General features: G+C 36.2%; 2 protein-coding genes and 1 pseudogene across 3 annotated transcripts; 1 reads left to right on the forward strand and 2 right to left on the reverse strand.

Moving 5' to 3' along the window:
- Positions 1 to 8,436: 8,436 nt before the first annotated feature.
- On the reverse strand, positions 8,437 to 11,099 carry LOC126705858 (40S ribosomal protein S6-like; annotated as a pseudogene).
- Positions 11,100 to 11,196: 97 nt separating this feature from the next.
- On the reverse strand, positions 11,197 to 15,066 carry LOC126705857 (UV-stimulated scaffold protein A homolog). 2 transcript variants are annotated; one of them, XM_050405081.1, is made up of 3 exons: positions 14,944 to 15,066; positions 13,753 to 14,236; positions 11,197 to 13,221 (listed from the first exon to the last, which is right to left on the reverse strand). In XM_050405081.1, exons 2-3 carry the CDS (start codon positions 13,942 to 13,944, stop codon positions 11,503 to 11,505), a joined length of 1,911 nt encoding a protein of 636 aa, XP_050261038.1. In that variant the 5' UTR covers positions 13,945 to 14,236; positions 14,944 to 15,066; the 3' UTR covers positions 11,197 to 11,502. The 2 variants fall into 2 exon arrangements, with proteins under 2 accessions (XP_050261038.1, XP_050261037.1); XM_050405080.1 differs by having other exon boundaries at positions 11,197 to 13,272.
- Positions 15,067 to 17,560: 2,494 nt separating this feature from the next.
- On the forward strand, positions 17,561 to 20,113 carry LOC126704849 (uncharacterized). The gene is made up of 3 exons (XM_050403842.1): positions 17,561 to 17,807; positions 17,934 to 19,168; positions 19,208 to 20,113. Exons 1-3 carry the CDS (start codon positions 17,561 to 17,563, stop codon positions 20,111 to 20,113), a joined length of 2,388 nt encoding a protein of 795 aa, XP_050259799.1.
- The last annotated feature ends 784 nt before the right edge of the window (positions 20,114 to 20,897 follow it).

Here is a 20,897-nt window from a genome sequence, read left to right on the forward strand (position 1 = left end):
AAGCGCTGGGACACTTCGCGGTTTTATGATTAAATTCCAAGAGGACTTGTAGGTCTGTGTCTTTGTTTATGTTTTATTGCAAGACTTGGGGTTGACTAGATTGCGTGAATCTGAAGCCCAATTTCGAAAGTACCTGTAAGCATTGGATTCTCTTCACCATTTGAGCTTAAAAATAAATAAAGTTAAGAAATAAAAGAGGAAAGTTAAAAGTTATAAAAATATTATCTCGCCTCTAAGTTGTTACTTGTTGTTATTGGTAGTGTGTAAATAAAAATGTAATTTCAAGGATGAGTTCAAATTATAACTAATACCTGCTAACTATTTATGATTTGTCATGAATGTATTGTGAACGTAGCACTTCTTTAAAGGATAGCTTATTTTCAAAAAAGAAATATTACGTCTACAAAATTTCCACGAAAAATCCAAAATAGCAAGTTGTTATAGGCTATTATTGGTGGGTAAAAAAAATTTTAATGGTCAGTTCAAATTAGAACCAATAATAACTTACCACTTAAAATTTGTTGTGAAAATGTTATGATTCTCTTTTGAAAAAACTGAAAATTATATTATTTAAAATAAATATGAGACAAAATGTAGTGTGAAACTCGCAAACCATGCATAAAATAAGTAAAAAAACTAGCTTATAATCTAATGCCAAATGCACACTAGAGTCATTTGGATTTCGGTATTTTCCTAAGCTTATGAACACGGCAAAGAGCCTTGTAGCTAGGAATGTGCATTAATCCCCTCGTTCTATTCAAAGCATCCAACCCACTTTGACTATAAGGATATGAATGTGATTTTCAAGCGTGTTAGATGGGTTCAACTATTAAAGCCACTAATCGAATTGGTGGTGGTTTGAGTTTTTTTTAATACTACCAAGACCCAACCCGACCCTCCTATACATAATACATATATTAACCTCTTTTAAATATTTATCTCATATTGGTATTAGTTTTTTCTTGACTCTAGAATTTACACACGTTCATATGAAAATGATGATACTTTTCCAACAACATTGATAAGAGTAAAGACTATGTGTGGTTCTGGTGGTTAGAGTAATGCTGATTTGGGAGTGATTAGCTGTCAAGTTAGTTGATATGCAATTAGTTGTTGTGTTGAGGCAAGTTAGTTACTGGTAGTTAAGATTGGGAATGTATTGTAATTAGCTAGTACTTATAAAAGAGGAAAACAAGAATGTAGAGTCAGCTTTTGGAATGAATACAGAATTCTTCTTAATATCCTCTCCCTAATTCTCTTCCCTCCTAATCTCTCTATTCTTCCTTATCTCTGGAAACTTTGTTCTTCTTTTCCTAATTCTCTTAAGAACTTGTCAATTCCTATCAATTTGGTATCAGAGCCAATTTTGTCACTATGGCATAAACTCGATCTTCTGCTTTTCTTAATGAAAAAATCAGTGTTTTGTCATTGACAATAGAGCAACATGACCAAGAATTTCGTATAGTTCATTAGAAGCTAGATGCAGTCACAAGTATGTTGCAGGCCTTATCAGAAACCGTGCAAGGAATTTCAGAAGCTGGTAATGGTTGCCAACAAAGGGCTACATATGTTGGAAATATAATTTGGAAGATTGCTCAAATTGATTAACAGAGTTATAAAGCAATATCAGTAATATGACAATACAATAAGACAAGAATATGCTAAGATCACCTTAATAAAATCAATAAGAGTAAAAGCACATAGAATTCAAATTTAACAAGAAATTATTGCTGAGGCACGAAACTAAATATGCTGTCTTTAAGAAATGATTTCGCCTCCACTAGGGTGCATATGGCTCAGGCAGTCGCTCTCCAGGATACAACGGCAACTTTGTTAGTGTGCACTCACAAATAGAGTTTCGAACTCGTCTCAAATGCCCAAAGAGAAAATTTCCAATATAATAGTAAGAGTAGAAAATATCAGAGTGGTTGTGTTGATCCTTTTTAGGGACAATATTATATAGGAGAGCTAAGAAAAAAATTAACCACACTTACACAATTGGCTGGCTACATTTGTGATTTACTTTCCATAGAAAATTCCCCAACTGCAGCGAGTAGTTTTTTGGATGTTGAAAGTAATGAATTTTTGCAAGAGTGAATAAGGAAAGAAAAGGATGGTAGACTTAGGAAATTCTACCAACAAAGGAGTGATTTGAGGAATTTCATCCCTTTGTCACTGGAGCTGCCCAGATCAAAAGTTTATAAAAGGAAATAGATGATATTGGGGATTTGTTTATGCTAAGTCTCCACGTGCTGGCTGACTTCCTTTATCATGGGCTTGGGCTAGTTAAACACACACTTGGGCTTCTAAGAAAAGGGTTTAAAAAATTTTAAACATATCCAACAAAATCTCCTCCAAGAACTTCATCTCCAATGATGGAAAATCATCAAGATTCTACTCTGGCAGCTATTCCTAAAGCTGTGAGATTGGAGTTTCCAAGGTTTAAGGGCGATAATCCATCAGGTTGGGTTTATAAGGCCAACCAATTTTTCCAATTGTATAATACCCCAGTCAGCCAGAAGATACTCTTAGCTTCATGTCATATGGAAGATTAGGCTTTGATTTGGTTCCAAGATGCAAAGAACGCTGGCCAATTTAATAGTTGGGAGACTTTTGTTAGAGCATTGCATGTGAGGTTTAGATCTTCTGTTTATGATGATCCTATGGAAACTCTAACAAAATTGAAGCAAGTGGGGTCTGTATCTACTTACAAAGGACAATTTGAAGCGTTGTCTAATCGAATTAAGGAACTATCTGAGAAACACAGACTCAGTTGTTTATTGAGTGGATTAAAGTATGAAATTTGATTGCCAATTAGAATGTTAAATCCCCAAAATCTGAATTATGCATTTGGCCTTGCCAAAATACAAGAAGAATATCTTTTTGCTTGCAAGAAGAATGTCAAACCATGGGGTGAAGTGTCCAGACCTTCAATTCTGGGTCCCCCACCAATCAAGAATGATATGAGGACTACCAAACTCCCTGTCTAGAAGCTTACTTCTATGCAAGTTGAGGATCGAAAGAAGGGACAATGCTTCTATTGTAAGGATAAATGGCATGTGGGACATCAATGTAAGGCTCCAAAGATCTTCCTTATTGATGGGTTTCAGCTGTATAATTAGGGAAGTGATCAAGAATTGCCTTTGGAAGATGGGTCAGTAGACTCTCTATGCCTTACTTGGAAGCCCCTCTCCAAGTACAATGAGAGTATAAGGGCGAATTAATCAACAAGATGTGATCATCTTGATTGACAGTGGTAGTACTCACAATTTCTTGGATGCTTCTTTATGGTTATACTTGAAATTGTCATTGTCTACTCAGGGCAGTTTCACTGTAAAGGTTACTATCAATGATATGCTCAGAACACAGGGTGCTTGCCATGATGTTAACCTCAGAATTTAGGGTCAAGACTTTCAGGTTGATTTGAATGTCTTATCCCTAGGTGATTGTGATGTGGTTCTTGGTTCTCAGTAGTTATATACTCTTGGACCCATACAATAGGATTTCAAGAAATTAGCAATGGAGTTTAATCTTGGAGGAAAAGATATTTTTCTAACAGGGTTACAACCTTTAGGCCTTACTCTTCAAAATGCTAATCAATTCTTTAAACCAATTATCAAGAAGTGTTGTAGATCATATCATGTCCTACTTCACGACACCAATGCAACCACTTGGGATCATTACTGATTTACTACAAGAATTCAACAAGGTTTTTGAAGTGCCTACTACTCTGCCTCCTCTTCGAGGCCATGAGCACCAGATTGTCTTAAAGGAAGATACTAAACCTATCTATGAAAGGCCCTACAGGTATCCAATTTATCAAAAAATTAAAATTGAGAAAAATTGTACATGACTTACTTGAAGTAAGCTATATTAGAATTAACCACAGCCCTTTTTCATCACCTGTGTTTTTAGTAAGGAAAGCTGATGGGAGTTGGCGTATGTGTATTGACTATAGATCCTTGGATAAGGCCACTATTAAGGATAAATACCCTATTCTTGCTATAGATGAATTGCTTGATGAATTGTGTGGTGTTGATATCTTTTCTAAGCTAGATCTCAGATCTGGTTACCATCAAACCAGAATGAAGGAAGGTGATATCCATAAGACTGCTTTTAGGACACATGAAGGACACTATGAAGGAAGGTGATATCCACCTTTCAGTTACTAATGAATAAAGTGTTCAAATCTTGTTTGAGGAAATTTGTTTTGGTATTTTATGATGCAAAAAATAACAGTTGAGCTCCTCGTCATAGCGGATGGACGATGCTGTGAATGGGGTCTCTGTAGGTGAGAATCCTGCGAAATGAATTGAGGGGAAGAGTTACACGTTGGTGTGGCGTCAGCCAAACCGTCTCCGATGCTTAAGTCAGTAAGGGAGAAATATTTTAAAGAGAAAACGAGTCGAGAGTGATTCATAAAGTATTTGTGTGTACCTTTAACTTCTGTTGTCTTTTCTTTTATAGTTATGTGCCCCATTAATGAGCAATGATGTGCTGCATTTATGCTTAACAGCTAGTGCGTTATAGAATCTTTGTTTGGAGATCACAACTCATTCTGTGATCGTTGCTCCGTCCGTTACGTTTCGTTATCAATGTGCGCAATAAATGCGTAACATCTTCTCTAGGTGAACGATGATCTTCGTGTAATAATGACCATAAATTTCTAGTTCATCAATATTCTTTGGTGATATATTGGTGTTTAGTAGTTCTGTAGAGGAGCATGTTTCTCATTTGAGGGTGGTATTAACTGTGCTGCTTGACAACCAATTGTATGCTAAACAAAGCAAATGTGTGTTTAGGTGTGGAGAGCTAGAGTATTTGGGGCATTTAATTTTAGGTCAAAGGGTTAGAATTGACCCCAAGAAAACTAAAGTCATGCAAAATTGGCCTGTTCCTACCTCAGTGAAAGCCTTGAGAGGGTTTTTGGGTTTGACTGGGTATTATAGGAAGTTCATCAAGGACTATAGGCTTATTACAGCTCCCTTAACTGCATTACTTAAGAAAGAAGCTTTTCAGTGGTCTCCACAGGCTGAATTGGCCTTCATAGCTCTTAAGGTGGCTATGTCTACTCCACCTGTGTTGGCATTACCTATTTTACTAAGGCTTTTGTGGTAGAATGTGATGTCTCAGGTATGGGGTTAGGTGTTGTATTGATGCAAGACAACAGACCCTTGGCTTATCATAGTGAGGTCATTAAAAGGTAGAAGCCTACATCTATCTACTTATGAAAAAGAATTCTTAGCTTTAGTAAAGGCAATCAAGAAATGGAGGCCATATTTAGTGGGAAAGCCTTTTATCATCAAAACTGATCACCAAAGCCTTAAGTTCCTTCTAGAGCAAAGGGTTGGTACACCTGCACAATAGAAGTGGATCACTAAGTTGTTGGAGTATTCTTTTTTGGTTGAATATAAGCAAGGAAGGGAAAATAGGGATATTGATGCCCTTTCTAGAAGGTTTGAGGACTCAAATTCTAGCACAGATACTTTTGGTGCTTCAAATTCAATACCTAGCACTACTACTTCTAGTGCTTCAAATTCAACACTTGTAGATTCTACTACTTCTTTTTTTCTAATTTCATTTCCTTGTCCTTGTTGGCTGGACATTCTTAAAGATAGCTACACCCAAGCCTTGAGTATTAGCAATTATTTGATTCTCTTGCCAATAGTGGTTTTGCACCAGCTGGTTTTTCTCTTCATAATGGGGTTCTTTTTTATAAGGGTCGTGTCTTCCTCAGCAATAATTCACCTTTAAAACCATTGGTATTACAGCATATTCATAATTCTCCTTTTGGTGGTCACTCTGGTTATCTTAAGACATTACACAGGGTTAAGCAAGACTTCTTTTGGAAAGGAATGGTTAAGGATGTCAAATCTCATATCCAATGTTGTGATGTATGTTAGAGAGTCAAAGTGGACACTTCTATGTCTACTAGTCTATTGGAGCCTCTTCCTATTCCTAACTGACCTTGGTTTGATATCAATATGGACTTTATTAAGGGCTTACCTAAATCTCATGGATATGATGTGGTATTTGTGATGGTTGACAGATTAACTAAGGGTCTGTTTGGGATCCGTTTATTTTGCTAAAACTGAAAACTTTTTGCTGAAAATGTTGTAGATAAAGATAAAAGTTAACTGAAATAGGACAGTAGGACCCATGAATAGTACCAAAAAGTGTAGTGGGCCTATGAATAGTACCAAAAATAATATGGCTTTTTAATTTGGAGCCAAACGCACACTAAGTTTGTCCATTTCATTCCCTTATCTCATCCTTACACAGCTGATAATGTAGTTGCAATTTTCATGAAAGAGGTGTTCAAACTCCATGGTTTGCCTAAATCCATTGTTAGTGATAGGGATGTTGTTTTTACAGCTCATTTTTTGCTAGAGTTATTCAAGTTGCAAGGAACTAAATTAGCCATGCCCTCAGCTTACCATCCCCAATCTAATGGCTAAACTAAAGTGGTTCACAGGAGTTTAGAGCAATATCTTTGAGCCTTTGTTGGTGACAAACCTAATGCTTGGGCTGATTGGCTTCACTTGGCAGAATATTGGTTTAACACCAATTTTCATACTTCTACTAAGCTAATCCCCTTTGAGGCTTTTTATGGTACTCATCCTCCTAAATTGTTGGACTATATTCCTGGTGCAACCTAAATGGCTGCAGTGGACCAACTACTACAAACCAGACAGGACCATATCTCTCTTCTGAAACAGAATTTGGAGTCTGCTCAAGCTAGAATGAAATCTCAAACTAATCAACATAGAGTTGACAAGTGTTTTAATGTTGGTGATTGGGTTTATCTTAAACTTCAACCTTATAGACAGCATCCTCTCAGACTTAAGGGGTTCAATAAGCTCTCTCCTAGGTATTTTGGGCCCTTTTAGATTCTACAGAAGGTTGGCCAGGTGGCTTATAAGCTCGCCCTGCCTAATGATTGCCTACTTCACCCAGCATTTCATGTGTCTTGCTTAAAGCTTAAGTTGGGTTCGAATGTAGTTCCAATTCCATCCCTTCCTCCTGTAACATCTACTGGTGTCCTTAATCCAGAACCTATTGCAGTACTTCAACATAGGTTTAAGCAACTAAGAACTAGGACTATCACTGAAGTCTTAGTTCAATGGCATGGTTAATCTCCTGAGAATGCTACTTGGAAGTCACTCTACAACCTCCAATATCAGTTTGGGCAAGGTCTTTCTAAGGGGAAGGGAATGATAAGAATAAAGACTGTGTATGGTTCTGGTGGTTAGAGTAATGCTGATGTGGCAATAATTAGCTGTCAAGTTAGTTAATGTGCAGTTAGCTGTTATGTGCCGTTAGTTGTTGTGCTGTGCAATTAGTTGTTGTGTTGAGGCAAGTTAGTTATTGGTAGTTAAGATTGGGAATGTATTGTAATTAGCTAGTACCTATAAAAGGGGAAAACAAGAATGTAGAGTCAGCTTTTGGAATGAATACAGAATTTTTCTTAATATCCTCTCCCTAATTCTCTTCTCTCCTAATCTCTCTATTCTTCCTTATCTCTGGAAACTTTGTTCTTCTTTTTTTAATTTTCTTAAGAACTTTTTAATTCCCATCAATCATATTCGTAATTCGTAAGTATTTATAATGACATAAATATGGTATTCATTACTTTTCTTTCTTTATTTTGAGAGAAAGTTACAAGTACTCATATATTAAGGCATGTGTAGTTTGATCTATGGGAAAGTGAGTCACTTTTTGTGATTTTCTTTAAGTTTATAAAATTTAATGGAATACTTCTTAAATTTATACTTAAATGGTAAATAAATCACCTTTACAAGAATAGAGTTTCGACATCACTTGTGCTCCGAAGAAGATTCAATGGATGTTCTGAAATATCAACTTCTTTCTTGTATTTCAAACAATTGATCATATTGAATATCTTCATCCCTATAACTTCGTCTTCACTTGAGTTATCTAATAAGCTTAACAATTTTATTTTTTTCAATTCCTTGATACATTTTTTAAAAAATTCCTTTACAATTGGATCTACAATGTCCAACTTTTTGACACTTTTAACATATTGCTGATTTCTTCTTCGTCTCTTTTATTGTATTTCTATAGGGTTCTTTTATCATTTTGACTCTGATATCAAGTCATACCCATCTCCAAAGTCCATACTGAATCTTGGGAATCGTTAAAATCATCTAATTTAAGGCATACACATCCCTTATCAGTGGAGATAAAAAAGTTCAAGAGTAATCAACAAAGTTTCGAAAGCATACTCTTTTAAAGGATGTGTGAATGAAAAAGAAAAACTATTAACCACCATACATTTACCAAATATTTACTTTTGACCAGAAAATTCCAAAGGAAGGGAAAAAAAAAAAAAAAAAAAAACATCCACAACATTAAATGCAAGAACTTGAGTCAACCACTTTTTAATGAATTGAAATGACAAACATGCATGAAATATCAAACCAACTCTCAGAGTGAGAGAATGACAAAATGCATTAGTATTACCAGAAAACAAACATTACCATGTAAAACTACCAAAAACTTAGAACTGAAGACCTTCACCAAATCTCATATCCTGCCTATGCAGCAGAAGATGGCTTAGAAGCAGCAAAAAGCTTGGATCTCCTTTCTGCTAAGCTCCCACTACGACGTTCTCACTGCTCCTTCGTGGCAAGAAGTTTCTGATAGTCAGCTGCAACTGCTTTGGACTTTGCGACTCTTCTCTTCTCCTCTGTAATCCTAGTACACTTCCTCTGGAGTGTCAATGGAGTCACCAACCTATGTATCTTTGGAGCTTTACTGACTTCCTTCCCTGCCAACCAAATCAATAGTTATAGTTATTTACAGTCATATCAACTATGATTCTAACTACCAACCCTCAGCCCCCTTCTCAACTCCCCTCCACTCCTAACTTCCATCCCTTAGCAACTTTAACAAGAATGTTGGTATATTAGTCAAGAAAACTTTCCGATAGCACAATGACTATTGCAACCAATCACTTCTCACAATAATCAAGTAGATTTCAAGGTGACTCATAATTTATGCCTACATAAGGGAGAACTAATTGCCATTGGGAATATAAATAGGCAAGGCTTCATTATTTTACACGTTATTTAGCCTCAAGGCAATATAAAACTCACTAAAAAGAGACATCAAAATCATTTCCCATAGCCAAAATACTTAATTTATAATTAAAAAAATAAAATAAAATAAGATTTCTTCAGACTAAAATCATCTGCACATGTCTAGCATTGGTTAGATTAATTTTTGTGTTAAAGGCCTAAAATATTAAATAAAGAATAAAATAAAGCAGCAACTAAGCCAAAGAAATATTAATTAATTAATATATACATATATATATATATCTATGTATGTATATTTAAAATTAGGCAAGCCACTGTACCAGCTTTTGTTGTGAAGGTTTGACAGTAGGTGTTCACATATTTCCGCACATCATCCTCCTTGGAGTGGTTGAAAAGCTTGCGAATCTTGGGTGCCCTCTTTGGACCCCTCATCCTTGGTTTTTCAGTATCAGTTAATCCAAGCAGATCATTCTCACCCTTCTTCACAATAACCAAGTTCAAAACAGAGATATCTTAACTAACAATGCATTCATGAACTAACTTCCTCCTCTCTCCATTGCATCTTCCATAACCACGGAAGCACGGGGTGCCTGTATAAATAAAAGGTAATGTTATAATTCCTTTGAGCGAAAGTGAAATGGCAACACAAGCTAAGCCAACAGAAAGTTGAGCTAATAAGGCTTCTGAAGGCCCATATGGAGAAAAACAAATGAGGGAGCAATAAGAGACCAATTACAAGACATCAATCCTTTCAAATTTAAAACCCAATTCAAGGCAAAGTCATGTCATTAAACAATAAAATCATCACATAAAATAAAAAAGAAAGGTCGCAACCAAAAGATGAGTGAACAATAGCTCAAAAATGAATCTGTTATGGCAGGAGGGATGTTGAATACTCATTTCAAAAGCCATAATATATAAAAATGAGAATTAGATGCTATGCAAGACCATGAACATTTCACCCACCCCTATTAAGCAAGAGACGAACACGACCGGGAGTCAGGACTCCCTGCTTCATTGGGAATCCTTGCTTGTCACAACCTCCCATGATTTTGAAACATAGCCCTTGAACTCCTGTCAAACAAAACATGTCTATTAAGGTGAATATATCAAAGATCTGTGTCACTGTGACGTACAAATACTAATCTAACAGGGTTAGGAAGAGCTTACCTCACCCAAAGAATCTCCACTGACTTCCTTTGAGATTCTCTTGTCAAAAAATGCCCAGCTGTAAAAGAGTTTTACATAAGCAATCATAATCTTTCAGAAAGCATTCAATCACTTATGAAGATATCTTGAGAGAGCAATGAATTTCTATATACATCAAGTTCATTACTTCATATTACATGTCATTACACAAAGGTGGCAATATTTTGTCATTCATATGATGAAACCAAATAGTGCATAATCATGTCATTCACTTGGTAATAATAATGTTGACACAGATCCACTAATGAAATAAAGATGCACGGTACATAGTCTTAATTTTCTTTCCCACTATTTGCAAAGAAAAGGCATTACATGTGACTAGGTAGGGGAAAAGGACCTTGTGTGAGACAAGTTGGCAAAGCCATTCCTGGCACTACCACATATCACAGAGAACTTGTTTAACCCAGCATGACTCGAATACATAATAAAAGGCTTAAAAAATACAACCCAACAAAGAATCTCAACCTCCAACTATTCAACAATTCGGAAAAATGAGGTCTATATCATATAAAAATTGAAGTTCTTGAAGAAAAGGACTCTAAACTGCATAATTAATGTTACAATATATCACAAGCGACCATCAGTGACAAAAGGCGGGGTCTTCTTTTATTGAATTATAAAATAAAAAGATTTCGTACATGTGAATTCATTGCTTAAAGCAAATGGAACTCAAACATTATCTATACAAGCAGATGAAACTAAATAATTTCCCAGCAAAAAGAACGGGGAAAACAAAGATTCTCATAACAAAACAGTGTCAATAAATATAGGGTTTCAAATTTCAATATATTATTTTGGATTATCATCTAACATTCTGAAATTCCCTGACTGCTGAACTTACAAGAACCATTTGATTTGAACTAACAAATTTGAGACACAAGTGAAATGGCTAGAGATTAAAATAAAATATATAACAGATTTGGAATTCATAGAAATTTCGTAGAAAATTAATAATTTTCAATCCAACTCATTATTCACCTCAAATATATACAAATATTTCACAAATATTTAAACAATGAAAAAATAAACAAGATATCTACATAGAATGATAGAATACAAAATTGATAAGGAGAGATCCTCTCCATCATTCACTATCCCTGGGTGCAATCAGTTGTGAGAAAAACACCAAAAGTCTCCACTAATATATCTGAATCTGGTGCCATGTTACCAACATGTGCATCTGTGAAATTCGGATTCCTCTGAAGTACCCAAAAGCCTAAAAAGGAAATTTTCATTGCCATTGATTTGGGAAGGCTTCTCGGTAATTTGCATCTTCACCCAATGTGAGCTGCCTTGTTGTTGAATCCTTTGCCCGTGAATTCAAAAGCCTCTGAGCTATCCTATCTTTTGGTGTCACTTTCTTGTGCAGCATGGATGAGAGCGTTTCCTTCTTGTTTCTGGCTGACGGTTTCTCACCATCAGTCACCCTCATATCTTCTCCAATAGATGCAGATCTTGAAGTTGATGTCAAGGCAGCGTCCCTTAGAACTGTTTCATTGTGCTCCCGAATTTTTGCAAGTTTTGCACGCTTCAGTGACTTTTTATCAATTTCTCTCTTATTTGCTACTTCTTTATCTCTCACACGAACATTCTTCACAGCTTGTTTTGCTAACTGCTCAATGGAATCAATCCCCAAATCAAGAGATATCTCTTCTTTTAAAGAGTTCTGATTGAGTGGCTTTCCTTCATCATCTCGAGGTATAATAGGTCCATGAAATGGACAAATTCTCAGGTCTCTTCTCTGACAAAGACCCCCTTTGCTCAAAGGAGCCCTGCAGGGTTGAATGTCAGTTTGCTGCTCTTCATAAAGAGTTGCATGTACATTCAGTTCGGGCATTTTCTCAGCTGGAATAACTGCGTCATAATCCACTCTACCCCAGTGACTTTCAAGCTCCAATCCCCGCTGGTTAGTCAAAACCTTCCTGTTTGAACCCCAGTTATCCAAGAAAGAACCCCAATTCATCACAGGAGCTTCAGCCAGAAGCTTACTTCTTAATGGGTCCAAATTGGTTTCAACGCCTTCAGCACTGAGAATCTCATTGTCATTACAATCTTTTTTACTGCTTTCAGGAGTTCTATTTTTGAACTTATTAGGTGTTACTTTCATGGAAAAAGCTTCATCTTGCTTATTGGGCACAGTAGATCTCTCACTCTCAAGTGATCCAATCTTACCCTCCTCCCAGAAATCATCTTCTTCTTCATCACGATTTGCAGTGTTTGGAAGAGCACAACCTGATTCTTCACACTTCTTCTTCACTGATTTGAGACGATTTAGGATATCAATTAACTCCTTTAAAGCGGAATCTCTGAACCTGTTGTCTGCCACTTCAACCCTTAGAAGAACAGAGATCCATTCTTGAACTGCAGCCAAATGCTTTGTCTCTAGAAGCTTGTACAGCTCCCTTAATGCATCAAAAACCACTTTATTGTCACTGTTCTCGTGAACCTTTTCCCCTTCTTTTAAAGTGTTGAGACGGATTTGCAGCAGTTCAGAAGAACGAAACTCTTCGAAATATTCATCATCTGCAGGAGGCAGAGGCATAAATTCCTCATTTGTACGGACTATGTCTAAGCATTCCCCAATCTCGTCAATGGTAGACATGATCTCTTCCTTAATAGATGAGAAAATGTCCTTGAACATTTCAAATTTCTTTAGCAAAATCTCTCTTGACCGCCTTTCCCGTTCTGCTCTCTCCTGCTGAATCCGAGCTGCATTGGCCTGTAGATTAGGAAACTGCAACTTGAGGGTGTTTTTAAGGTAATCAAACCCTAATCTGAGCTGCCTGTAATGAATCCCAAAGGAAGAGTTCCACTTCTCCAAGAATTCGATTGCCTTAGAGCGCAAAATAGAAGCGACAGCAGGAGGAGCTGGGAGAGGCAGAGTTCTTCTGAACCCAACACTCAAACTCAGCAACTGATCCAAGTTGTCAACAAGAATGCTTCTGAAAAGCTTTGAACGCATGAACAGTTCGTCAATTATTAGGAGTGTTAGGTACCTTACCTGTACCAATCAAATATTGAAATTCAATTCATTACCAAAATGTTAAACTAAAACCCACTAATAAACCAACAAATCACCCCCTTCCCTAATAATCATCGTAAAAACGAAAGTGAAAAGAAACCCACATCAATAACAACAACAACAACAACCAAGAAGCTTTAGCCCCAAATTTTAAGGGCCAACTATGGATCATTTGGTAAGGATTGGCCACATAAATTATTTTCATTAATAGATTATGTATCTAATCTATTCTTTTCCTTAACAGATTATATAGCAAGGCCAGCCTAATCAGGGATGATACCTCACCTCAACATAAGTAAATATCAGAATTCAGAAAATTAATTTAAATCTATCTTAATCAAATTAAAACCGCCTGCAAGCTACTTGAGCATGTAATAATATAAATTCATTAAAATAATCAAATAAAAAGTAATATAAATTAGTGAGAAAAAAGAAAGAAAGAACAAAATAAAAACATACCTGAGAATGGTCGCGCTTCATGAGATCCAAAAGGGTATTGGCAGCAAGTCGTAGTTCCATATCCGAATAGCGGACTACGGATTTTATGGCCTTAAGGAGACGTGGGTCCACCTCAGCAGCCGTGGAGTTGGTCGCCTTCTCTATCAGACTCAACACCTTCCCCCCTTTCTCTCTCCCCTCTTCCATTATCATTTACTAGCCTAATACCCGGGGTAACCTTCTATTCAAAGAAACCACCTCTAGATAGATGCTAAGATTTGAAAATATCTGATCAAATACACTAACATATTCCATAAAGTTTCAATTCCTATGAAAATCTAATGCCTTTATCTAAAATCTGAAATTCCCAGGAAGAGAGAGAGAGAATAGATACAGCAAGTTTATGGTATATTAATAAAAGTCCAATTCCATACAAACCAAGAAAAGAAGACATACTAGACTTCAACCAAAAGGTTCTCTCCATTCAGCATTGCAGTTAGCGGTGCTGCCATAATATAGAAATAGAAGTTAACAGGTGAAAGATGAACTTCAAGTAAACTTTAGGGATGAAAATAATTTATTTGCCTTTTTCCCAAAAAATTTTGAAAATTCAATATAAAACAAACAATTAGATCAAAAGGATTTCTTGAAATTTATTTCTTTTCTCTTATTATCGGCAAAAAAAAAAAAGAAAAAAAAAAAACATGAGACGCAAACAATATGAATTAAAAAAATCATTCAGAGGGGAAAAAACCCAAAAATAACATATAAAGACTAAAAGTATGACATATAAAAACCCATGATTTCATGAAACTTTCGGCATGTAATAATAAAAAGATCTATTTGAAATTTTCATGAAATCATAAAGACTAAAAGAATCTTCAAACGATGTAACGATCATTCTCTTGTGACTCTAAACTGCCTTGGTGGCAGAAATCTATGTGGGCATCTTTCCTACTTGTCAAAATAGGCCTTAATTATAGGATTTTACTATCTCTCAGCTTCTGCTTTTATATATATAGATATACGTATTCGATTTAACTGGGCATCTTTTCTAGCACTCAGTGTTAGGGTTTGCGATGTTGAACTGCAGGGATTTCAAATTTTTTTTTTTTTTTGTCACATTAAAAATTTAGGAAAAATTAAATTTAAAAGAAAAAAAAAAAGCGTAGATGATGATGATGACGACGACGAAGGCTTTGGAGCACTGACCTTCATGTAGGATCAACTCCTGCTCTCGCCTTGGCAGAGTAGTTAGCCCATAGCGTGTGTGGGGGGAAAGACAAACAGAAACTACGGTTTTTGAAGAGGGCCTTTTATAATATTGAAGTATATAATACGAGAGGTTTTGAGCAAAATAACCTCCTTCAGCCTTTCTATTTTGTAAGTTAGACAACGTTTGAAACAATTTTTAAAAATAGCATCTCGAGTTTCAAAAAATCGAGATCCACTTAAAAAACTCGACCTTCAAACACTCGCTTTCCGTTATTTTTTCCAACTGACGTGGACAATGTTGCCACCTAGATCTCGAGTTTTTGAGACTCGAGATCCTTGAATTTTTAAACAAATTTTATTTAAACAAATTTTATTTAATTTATTTTGTGTACTAAATAAATTAAATAAAAATACAAAGATATCGAGTCTTAAAGACTCGAGATCCTTGAATTTTTAAACAAATTTTATTTAATTCATTTTGTGTACTAAATAAATTAAATAAAAATACAAAGATATCGAGTCTTAAAGACTCGAGATCCTTGAATTTTTAAACAAATTTTATTTAAACAAATTTTATTTAATTCATTTTGTGTACTAAATAAATTAAATAAAAATACAAAGATATCGAGTCTTAAAGACTCGAGATCCTTGAATTTTTAAACAAATTTTATTTAATTCATTTTGTGTACTAAATAAATTAAATAAAAATACAAAGATATCGAGTCTTAAAGACTCGAGATCCTTGAATTTTTAAACAAATTTTATTTAATTCATTTTGTGTACTAAATAAATTAAAAAAAAATACAAGGACATCGAGTCTTAAAGACTCGAGATCCTTGAATTTTTAAACAAATTTTATTTAATTCATTTTGTGTTCTAAATAAATTAAATAAAAATACAAGGAGATCAAGTCTTAAAGACTCGAGATCCTTGAATTTTTAAACAAATTTTATTTAATTCATTTTGTGTACTAAATAAATTAAATAAAAATACAAGGATATCGAGTCTTAAAGACTCGAGATTCTTGAATTTTTAAACAAATTTTATTTAAACAAATTTTATTTAATTTATTTTGTGTACTAAATAAATTAAATAAAAATACAAGGATATCGAGTCTTAAAGACTCGAGATCCTACCCACTACAGCACTTCACGTTCGTTTCACGTGTGTTGGTAAAAATGCAAGTAACTCGAGTCTTATAGACTCGAGTTCTACTGGGGGAAATTATTAAAACAGAACACCCATTTTCACTCAGCCCGTATAACACACTTTCTAACATTCTACACAGCCTTCTCACCCAAAAACAGAGTATCCTCACTGAGTCTCTCAGCCTCACTAACTCTCACTCACCCATAACTTCTACACCACATTGCCTCTCACTCTCACTCTCACTCATCACACTGCCTCTCTCACTGCTCTTCCCTCTCAACAAATTGATATCTCAGGTAAGGGTTTGCATAATTTGATTGTCATTGTAGTTGGGTATTAGTTGTCTATGGGTGTGGGTTAAAGAGTTTGACTAATTATTTTGTACATAGTTGACATAACTTAGTTAATTTACTTATATTGTGTGTTATAGAAGTTTGTTTTGTTAGTGTTAATTTTTTGAGTATTTATTTGCCCATTTTGTGTGTTACAATTTTTTTTGACTTTATTCATCATTATTTTGGGTATGAAATGGGTAGTGATTGAATGGAATGAATGGGTATCATAATATCTTAAAATGTAGTTACCTACAATACATGACTGTATAAGGAATTGGTCATTTTGGAAACGATTTGGTATTTGGAAATGACATTTGAGAATTATTTGATCTTTTTATGTTGATCATGTTAGTGGAAAACTAAGGCTTGTTTGAAAGCTAAGAAATATAAGTTTTATTTAGAATTGTACGGACTATGGTAAAGGAATTAGGTGATATCATTTGTTTTCTGCCTTTGATGAAAATCTTAACATTGGAATTGTTATCATGACTGAGCCTTATGACTAATCATAAACAGTTTAGAGTAATGCTCATACCATGTTTGGTTCTTGTATTATGGTATATTACTTGCGAAGCGATGGTCTAAGGTTTTGAGTGTGGTAACTTATATTTCTGTACTAAAGTCTGGATCAGAACCATATGTTTACATAAGATCTACCTTAATTAGTTTGTTGAGTATCAATAGGCGACTCCAATGTTTTGCAACTAAGGTTGGGTGGTTATTGTTGTTGTCTGGACCTGTGGGCATGTACTGGTGAAATAACTGGATGGTTCGTTAGCTTTAATTGTCTGTGTGTGTTAGTTGATTAAATTGTGTTCTTGTTAAATTGTGTTCTTGTTATCAACTAACTAACATAGTAACTTGACTTGAACAGGTTCACAATGCCTGAAATTGATATAATCCTATACCACGGTGGTCCGCTTAAGAATGTCAATGCGAACAAGGGATTGCCATTTGAAGGGCCGGGTATAAAGACCTATTATACCCAAATTGATCGTAGGTTGAAGACCCTTGACGAATTGAAGAAGATTATCATGGAAGAGTTGTGTGAGAATCTTGCTATACACAACATACAAATTACTTATCGTATGCCAAACGAAATCTTGAAGCATCGGATTAATTACAAGTATATGGTGATAGAAACAGACAAACATGTAAAGATCATGTTTGACAAGTTGGAAAGAATAGGTGAAGTAACTAACATTGAGTTGTACATACAATTGGAGCCACGTGCAGTTTGGGAAGAGGATATCCAACAAACGACTACGAGCTTACAGGTTATGGTTCCAGATGCTCAATATGAGTATTCTACACATGTAGAGGATGATTATGTTCATGCCGATGGTGATGTTCATGTTGATGGTGATGATGATGATGGTGATGATGATGATGATGATGATGATGATGATGATGACTATGTTGATGAGACTACTGCCATTAACAATGATGATGACGATGATGATAACGACTATGTTGATGAGAATATTGCCATTAATGGTGAAGATTTTGTGGATAGAGATGAGTATGAAGACACGATTGGCAGAGACTTTGGGGACTTTGAGAGGGACATTGATGACGATCAGACATTGGATGGTAGTGAACCTTATGTAGACAATGTCATTAGTGTCCAAAACATTACGAATACAATCCCTGCCTACGCACCTCCTGCATTGTCATTCTCTGCAAATACTTGGGAACATATGGTTGATCCTTCACATATTGATATGCCATTTGTGTCTACTTGGAGAGAGGGGATGAATTTGTGCAAAGGGTTGACGTTTGCCAATAAAGAGGAGGTGAAGCACGTATTAACAATTTGTGCTCTCAAGGAAAACAAACATTTTACAATCATTAGGTCGACGACGAAAAAACTTTGTGCAAAATGCACTCATGAGTCATGCAAGTGGTATGTCTGTGCAGTTATGAAGCCCGATCTCCACAAACTATGGATGGTCACCGTGTATGTGGGTCCTCACACGTGTATAGAGACTGGGGTGCGAAATGATGGTAGAATGATGAGTTGTAATTTTATTGCATCAGACATCCATAAGAAGTTATGTGAGGATCACACTACCCCAGTTAAGCATCTCAGATCCATGATAAAGACGAAATATAGTGGGCAGAAGCCTTCTTACTACAAGGTATGGGATGCGAAACAAAAGGCGATTGCGAAGATGTTTGGGAATTGGGAAGAGTCTTACCAAAGATTGCAAAAATTGCTAATGGCATATATTGATCAGGACCCGACTACCCAAGTGTTCTATCGTATCACATCCACCGATGAAGATGACGCTGTATTGATGCATTATGTGTTTTGGTCTTTCGGTCCATGCATATCAGGATTCAAATACTGCAAGCCGGTTATCAGTATTGATGGGACCCATCTGTATGGTAAATATCAGGGAAAGTTGTTGGTCGCAATGGCAACTGACGCTAACAACAAGGTATTCCCTCTGGCGTTTGCTGTTGTGGATTGTGAGTCAGGGTCCAGTTGGAGGTGGTTTTTACAGTGCCTCCGAGATACGATTGGCCACGTGATACCTAAGGAAGGCATTTGCATAATTTCTGACCGACATCTCGGTATCAAAAACGCCATTGCAAACTGGCCTAGAAGGGAAGATGGAAGTACACCAGTATTTCATAGATATTGCCTTCGACATGTTGTTAGCAACTTCAACACCCATTTTCAGAACTCAACTCTAAAGTCAACGGCGTTGAAAGCGGGATATGCTACTCAGGTGGTGAAATTTGATGCCATAATGGAGTCCATTAAGCAGGTGGAAATTGAGGCCATTAGGAATAAGAAGAAGGTGACGGGGAAGGATGGCAAGGAAAAGAATCAAGATTATCTTCCATACACATACCTAATGGGCGAGTCTGTGGATATGTGGAGCCAGTCACATGATGGTGGGAGACGTTTTGGGGCAATGACAACTAATATATCAGAGTGTTTCAATGGTGTACTGAAAGGTGCACGAGGTCTTCCTATTGCCGCATTAGTTGAGTTCACTTGGAACAAACTTGTTCAATATTTCCATGACCGGCGTAAAGAATACCATTTTGAGTTCTCAGAGGGTAAGAAATGGAGTGAATATGCCTTATGTACGTGGGATGCAAATAAGTGTAAATCCGAGAAACATTATCTCAAGCCATTTAGCAATGAAGAGCTGATATTTCAAGTAGTTACCCAACTCAACACATGTAGCGCAGGAGGGGGAAACCACAGTTATGAAGTTCGGTTACAGGAAAAAAAATGCAGTTGTGGGAAATGGCAAAACATAGGGATCCCCTGTTCACATGCAATTAGAGTATGTGACTATTTACATATTGATTCGACCACATATATTCACCCATGTTATGGCTTGAACAATGCCCTTAACACTTATGAGCATGCATTTGTGATTCCAAAGTCGCAGTCGTTGTGGCGGGATCCCATCGGGCCAAAGTGGTTGCCTAATCCAACATTGTTGCGGGCTAAAGGTCGACCAGTGAAGTCGAGAATAAGGAATGAGATGGATGGGGTAAGGAATAAGAATCGAGAACCGGGATGGCGGAGGGAGGATGCAGATTTCATAGAGAGTCAACCCAAGCAGACATGTGGACTGTGTCATGTTTCTGGGCATAACCGCAGAAAATGTTCGCAGTCCCGTGGCGCTTCCACCAGCGGTCATGTTCCAGACTAGGTGGGTAGATGGCAAAAAGTTATGCATCAGTTAAATAATTGTTATTCATTCCATGTTTACTTATTGTTTAGTATATTGTCTCCTAACGTGATTACTCTATGTTTTTCAAGCATGCTTCCATGGATGACGTTTTTGTCATGTGGACCGACGATCTTAGGAAAAGTGACTACGTTGTATTGGCTATGTGAACTTTTTGGCTTTTGTTGAATGCACTTGTAATTCTTAATCCAATGTACCTTTATGAAGATTGTGATTTGAGTAGTATGGTTAGAACTGCAAATTAAGCGTGGTTGGGCATGTTTAGAATGTTGATATTAAGAATGTCTTTTTGCTGCGATGTAGGTGCATTTCCATTGTAAAACCCTGTTTATGCAGAGACTGTAAAATTTTCTATAGTTTGGTCCCTATTGATGCATAACTTTTCGATGTAATTTAAGTGCATTTACATTCTCGGCTTCTCTGCCTCTCAATGACTGTTTATAGATCACATTCTCAACAATTTTCCCGCTTCTGCTTTACCTATCAGCAGTATTGTATGTACAGAGGAGTGAAAAAAAAATTTTCCACAATGAAACTCGAGTCTCAGAAACTCGAGTTCCATTGGTGAAATTTTTTCCCCAAATACTCTGTTTAGGCCGAGAGCCTACAAAAACAGGGGATTTGGGGAAAAAAAAATTTTCCAGTGGAACTCGAGTCTTTAAGACTCGAGTTCCAGCTGGGGAAATTTTTTTTCCCCCAATCCCCTGTTTTTGGTGCCTCTCGGCCTAAACAGGGGATTTGGGGA

Source organism: Quercus robur, chromosome 11, assembly GCF_932294415.1.
Source record: "Quercus robur chromosome 11, dhQueRobu3.1, whole genome shotgun sequence".
NCBI lineage: Eukaryota > Viridiplantae > Streptophyta > Magnoliopsida > Fagales > Fagaceae > Quercus > Quercus robur.

What these genes read in the sequence shown, in the direction of transcription:
- LOC126704849 (XM_050403842.1), top strand. Translation starts at nt 17,561, where the DNA reads ATGGTGATAGAAACAGACAAACATGTAAAGATCATGTTTGACAAGTTG. An exon ending in TGATGGTGATGATGATGATG is followed by an intron (nt 17,808 to 17,933) that starts GTGATGATGATG and finishes TTAATGGTGAAG; the next exon opens with ATTTTGTGGATAGAGATGAG. An exon ending in AAGCGGGATATGCTACTCAG is followed by an intron (nt 19,169 to 19,207) that starts GTGGTGAAATTT and finishes TCCATTAAGCAG; the next exon opens with GTGGAAATTGAGGCCATTAG.
- LOC126705857 (XM_050405080.1), bottom strand. Translation starts at nt 13,944, where the DNA reads ATGATAATGGAAGAGGGGAGAGAGAAAGGGGGGAAGGTGTTGAGTCTG. An exon ending in TGAAGCGCGACCATTCTCAG is followed by an intron (nt 13,273 to 13,752) that starts GTATGTTTTTAT and finishes TGATTGGTACAG; the next exon opens with GTAAGGTACCTAACACTCCT.